We start from the raw sequence: 6,000 nt of genomic DNA on the forward strand, positions 1-6,000 counted from the left end.
TTATCAAGTTTCCCTTGTATGTGATGGATTGTTTTTCTCTTGCCGCTTTCAGAATTCTCTCTTTGTCTTTGATGTTAGAAAATCTGATTAGTAAGTGTTTTGGAGTAGGCCTATTTGGATCAATTCAGTTTGTGGCATGCTGCACTTCTTCTACTTTTAATTTTATGTCTTTCATAAGAGTTGGAAATTTTTCATTGATTATTTCCTCTATTATTCTTTCTTCCCATTTTCCCTTCTCTTCTCCTTCTGGAACACACATAACATGTATATTTGTGTGCTTCATATTGTCATTCAGTTCCTTGATATTCTGCTCGTATTTTTCTATTCTTTCCCCTATCTGTACTTTTGTGTGCAGGATTTCAGATGTCCTTTTTTTTTTTTTTTATTTTTTTTTATTTTTTTTTTATTTTTTTTTTTGAATTCATTGTAGTTGTAGTTGAGAAAACAGGAAATCAAAACATTGGGATCATAACAGACAAATTTTGTTAAGTCAGAGATTATGTAGTAAAATTCAGATTTACCTTGAATCTCATAGAACCTCAGTGAAATTACGGATTCTCTATAATAGATACTTAAGAATGCAATTTTTTGCCTACTGTTGCCATTTACTTATTTCTTCCATCTTATATTCTAAGCTAAGATCTATAATTGTCATCTGTCTTGTGAGCTCACTTTGGGAGTAACTAAAACTGACTGATCTTGAATCAGCTTTATTTCTATCAGGCTTCCTATGGGGAAAAGATAACAATTTTGATCAATATCTGAAGCCATTAGTGTCCCTTGTCTATACAAATCAGTGATTTAATGTTAACAAGCCACTTGATTTAAAATGCCAATAACCCACAAATTACCTGAGGCTTGGTTCCATCTGTACTGCTTATTGAAGAAATAGGAAGAACTTTCTTTTACATCCACAAATCCTATTATCTCAGACAATAAACTCAATATTTATGAAGAAAAAATGTCTTCAGTTCTAACAGGCCCTATAAGGCACAACTTTATTTTTTGACCATGCTAAAAAAAAAAAATGGAAATGATTCCCTCTGCCATCAACTTTATCACCAGCATTCAACAAAGTTTAGTTCCTTAAGGTGCTTCCCTGATTAATATTTGTAAAGATAAGCACTCAAAATATTTTATGTAAAAAAAGGTTGTATATCAACACCACAGTACATGCTTACAAAATTCACTTTCACTACTGTCATTAAGTCTTTGGCCAAAATCGATGCAAACTTGTGGGCTCACTTGGATCACTTATTTCAAGCAATATTTGTAGCATAAAATTCAAATTGAACAAATAATTTGAAGAGTCACTTGGAGTTCATTATATTTTATGACTAGTGGTCATTTAAGATGTTACCTTAAATTGAGTTCAAGTTTACACTCATTAATTTCCTTTTGCTCCAGACTTAATTAGCAGTTCAGAAGATTACTATTTCAATGACTTTAGCTGCAGTTCACGCTTCACTAATCTTATTGACTTTAGAACTACCCCAAACTGAGAAATGTCTTTACTAAGTACTTTTGAGAGAAAAATTGGAAGATTCTCTCAACATTTTTAATTTCTGAAATACAAATCAAAATATGTTTTTGTTACGTATCATTTTAACAAGCTTGACATTCCTTTCAATACAGGATGACTTAAATAGGTACTTTAAAAACTGCCTTTTAAAAATATGTTTTATTTTAGAATGAAACAGCTCATTAAAAAGATACATAGATACATGGCTATTATTTTTCATTATTTTATTTAATTTATTTTAGTGTTTATGAATGCCCTCCAACTTAAAGTTTGGTCCACTAAAAACCATAAGGATTCCTCCTATAACAAAAATAAATTACACCTTATGATTGAGAAAAAAAAAAAAAAACGAAAATTTTGGCATAGGCCTCCAAATCAGCTTGGAAAACAAGGGTAAGTTTCAACTGTATGGAGGAACATTCTAGAATCCACCTAGAAACATTTGGCAAAACAAGTGGCCTGGTGCTACTGGGGTTGTTTTGCCTCAGAGGGGGAGACGGTGCACGGGAGGATGCCAAAGATGCACAATGACCACAGACTCACTTACCCAAAATTAGCTAAAATTCAATATAGAATAATATACAACAACAAGAACACTCTCAACAGTTATTCAATGCTTGGACAGCAAGTTGTAAGCTTAGAACAAGTACCTTAGCAGGAACCATATTCAACATGTTACAAGACTTTACAGGTGAGAAAAACTTCATCATACATAGATGAAGTCTTGTGCACAAAGTACATTAGTTTCCAGGACATTGAGGACAACCATAACACAAATAAAGAATAAATCGAAGCTGCTTAACCTTCCACCATTCTCTTGAGTATTAAACCCAGGCCACTTTTGGCCACTTGCAAGGGTGTCTTTTCTTCTTTATTCTCAATGTAAATACTTGCTCCTTTGGACACCAGCAGTTTTGCTTCTTCCACTCTCCCCTCATCACAGGCTAAGTGTAGAGGAGTGTTACCCTCAGTATCTTGGATGTTTGTGGACGCTTTGTAGCACAGAAGGATATGAATCATCTTCAAGTTACCCTTGGCTGCTGCCCGGTGCATTGCGGTAGCCTCAAAATGGTCCTTAGCATCTGGATTAGCCCCACCTTCTAGTAACATAACAGCGATCTCATGCCTGTTTTTGGAAGCTGCATAATGCAGAGGAGTACAGCCATTTTGATTGACAGCATTCACTTGAGCACCTTTTCCCAGAAGGGCTTTTACAATCTCATCCCGGCCTGCAGAAGCAGCAATATGAAGAGGAGTCCAGCCTGCATCATCTTTATCATTCACTGGCACTCCAAGCTCCAGCAAGAATTCAACAATTTCTGTATGTCCTGCTGAGCATGCCCAATGCAATGCAGTTCTGCTGTCCTGGTCAGTTTGGGTAGCCAAGGATTTATCGGCCAGGATCTTCTCCTTCAACTCCTCCAGCTTTCCAGTGTAGGCCAGATTGCAGACCATCAAGTTAGACACACACCCCTCCATTTCGCTCTCCTTAGGATCTGCGTCTCAGATGTCCTTTTATTTCATTGATCCTTTCTTCTGCCTCTCCAAGTCTACTGTTCTATGTCTCCTTTGTGTTTTTCATCTCTTCTATTATGCCTTTCATTCCCGTAAGTTCTGTCATTTGTTCTTTCAAGTTTATGAATACTTCCTATGGTTACCTAGTGTCTTCTTTATATCCTTCATCCCTTTTGTCACATTTTCTTCTAATTCATTGATTTGATTTGGAAGATTTGTTTGAATATCTTTAATTAGTTGTTTCAACTCCCAAATCTTGGTTGAAATGTTAGTTTGTTCCTTTGACTGGTCCATATCTTTGTGTTTCCTGGTGTGGCTCGTGACTTTTTGCTGTCTAGGCATCAGAATTTCTTGATTAGTTTATTCAGGAGGTTGTTTTCTCTCTTTTGCCTAGGGTTTTTTGGTTGTCTTTGATCTCTATCTTTTCTCTGTTTCTCTCACTGGCTAGTTGTCAGATTGGCTCTGCTCCACAGAATTCCTCCAAATTCAGGTGCCCACTATGACCTGTCACAGGGATGAGAGATAGGCATTAGGCACCCCAGGAAGTTCACTGTGTGTGGTAATACAAGTCTGCTGGCTTCCAGTGGTGCTCTGATTTCTGCCAACGAGCATTACCTGAGTTTGTCTTAGATCCCTGCTTTCACAGTTGGAAATTCTGTATTTCTTAGCCAAAACAGGGCCATGTTTCTGTATAGGGCATGCAGACCAGTTCTGCATCTAAGAAATGGTCTGGGGCATCTTTTGAAAAATTTTTCAAATGTATTGCACCTTCCAGACTGTCCAACAGATGGTGCTTGACCTCAGAAGCTACTTTGCCTCTGGGCACAGGCTGCATCTACACAGGTGAACTGAAATTGTGGGACTCATATGCCTTCACTTTGCCAACCAAATCTGGTTTGATGTGGGGCTTCATCAGTGGCAAATTACTCCCTCAGCTGACCCAGTATTCCAGCTGTCCCAAAGGGAAGGAAAAGCTGCTGGTTAGTTCTTCTCTCAAGGGTGGGGGAATGGCTCTCAGACCCAGGGCTGGAAACAGAGTCTGTATTCATATTTTCTCAGTCTCTTTTTCCCCCACTGAATTGGGCCTTGATATGTCCTCTTCTGTCTCCTGGGTCAAGTGGTGGGGGTGTGTCTCACTACTGTGAGAAATTTTGTAGTCTGTGTTCATGGTGGGAGGGGTCCTGTCTGCTGATCCTGTGCCTTCCCCACACTGAGACTGAGGGGGAGGGAAGAGTGCCAGCTGGCCTGGGACAGAAGATTCCTACCTGATATTTCTTCTCTTTCTTCAGTTTGGCATTTGCAGGGTCTTTCTGCAGTCTGTATCCTCCTCCAGAGTTTCAAACAATTCAGAATTGTCCTTTTTCCATTGGGAAGAGAGAAGAGAAGTTTCCAGTAGCTGTTTATGTTGTCTTATTTATGCCTTTATGTTCAATCTTATTGAAACTTGACCAAAACACTCTGGCAACCAGCATGAATTTATTTTCTTGTCAGGTAGTTGAGAATCCTTGGTCAGTCATTTTGTTCCATTTCTTTCTTTCTTTTTTTTTTTTTTTTGTATCTGTTGCATTTCTTTCTTGATTGCAATGGGGTTTCTTGAGTGTCTGTTAAATTACATTTAAGAACTTGGACTGGGGTTATTTCTTCAGTTGAGTGTTTTATGGGTACAGCCCTCTCACTGAATCTGGGTATCTATTATTTTAATTTTATTTTACTCTCAGACTACTAGAAAGAGTTCCATTTCTGTCTCAAATTCCTTTTGGTTAGCTATATTAAGAGCTATATTCTTTCTTGAGGGTGGGAAGGAATTTGAACAAAATCATGAAACACAGTGTTTCCATTACTAAAGCTGAAGGATGCAATATACCATACATTGATTGGCTTTTACAATGGGGTGTCTATTAGTTCACAAATTTAGAGTTCTAAGGCCTTGATAATGTCCCAATTAAGGCACCAACAGGATGATACCCCTCTGAAGAAAGGCCGATGACATCTGGTGTTCCCTGTCACGTGGAAAGGCACATGGCCAGAGTCTGTGGATCTCCTTCCAGGTTTAGCTTCTGGTTTTCATGGCTTTCTTCAAAATGTCTCTGGGCTAATGTTTTAGTTTTCATTTGTTCTCTGCTTGTTTCTCCTAGGGCATTTCTGTCAAGCATCTCTCTTAGCTTCTTTTTGCTCCTGTGGGTCACCCTTGCTTCTCCCAGGGACAAACTCTAGATTACATTACTTAGCTTCTCTCAAAAATGTCTCCCTCAGCTTCTCTGAACTCTCTCTGTGTGAGCGCTCTTAAAGGACTCCAGTAAAGGATTAAGGCCCACCTTGAATGGGTGGGGTCACATCTCCATGGAAACAGTCTAATCAAATATTCCCACCCATAATAGGTCTGCCCCCAAAAATTTGGGTTAAAAGAACATAGTCCTGTATGGGATACATAACAGGTTCAAACCAGCACACTCCACCCTCTGGACCCTGAAAAGACATGTTCTTTCCATATGAAAAATACATTCATGCCATAACAATATCACAAAAGCCTTAAATCGTTTCAATAACAATATTAAGTACAAAGTCTTATCAAAATCAGTTACAGGCATGGTATGCCCTAAGACAAAATTCCCTTCCAGCTGTGGACTTGTTATCTGCTTCTAATATACAAAAGAGGGACACTCATAGGATAAACATTCCCATTGCCATAGGGAGAAATTGGAAGGAAAACAGGGGTCATCAGTTCCAAAAACCTGAAGAGCAAACTCCATTAGATTTCAAAGTCAGAGAGACATTTATAGAATGGTGTTTTAGTCTCCAGACTTGAGAAACTAGCAGACCCGCACTTTCCAAAATCTTGCATTGCAGCCCTTTTCTCTCCAAATGCTGGGGTGATCCAAAATATCCAAGCATTGGGGAGACCACCAGTTCTCAACCTTCCTCAATCATTGGGGTGGTACTCATACCCTCTGCAGGTCTGGGGC

At 38.6% G+C, this 6,000-nt stretch overlaps 1 protein-coding gene across 1 annotated transcript; it reads right to left on the bottom strand.

The window, feature by feature from the left end:
• Positions 1–979: 979 nt before the first annotated feature.
• Positions 980–3,018, bottom strand: LOC119521037 (26S proteasome non-ATPase regulatory subunit 10). Its single transcript, XM_037819008.1, has one exon. The coding sequence runs from the start codon at positions 2,999–3,001 to the stop codon at positions 2,321–2,323; it is 681 nt and encodes a 226-aa protein (XP_037674936.1). The 5' UTR covers positions 3,002–3,018; the 3' UTR covers positions 980–2,320.
• Between the last annotated feature and the right edge of the window lie 2,982 nt (positions 3,019–6,000).

This window comes from Choloepus didactylus, chromosome 2 (genome assembly GCF_015220235.1).
Source record: "Choloepus didactylus isolate mChoDid1 chromosome 2, mChoDid1.pri, whole genome shotgun sequence".
NCBI classification, from domain to species: domain Eukaryota; kingdom Metazoa; phylum Chordata; class Mammalia; order Pilosa; family Megalonychidae; genus Choloepus; species Choloepus didactylus.

What these genes read in the sequence shown, in the direction of transcription:
- LOC119521037 (XM_037819008.1), bottom strand. Translation starts at nt 3,001, where the DNA reads ATGGAGGGGTGTGTGTCTAACTTGATGGTCTGCAATCTGGCCTACACT.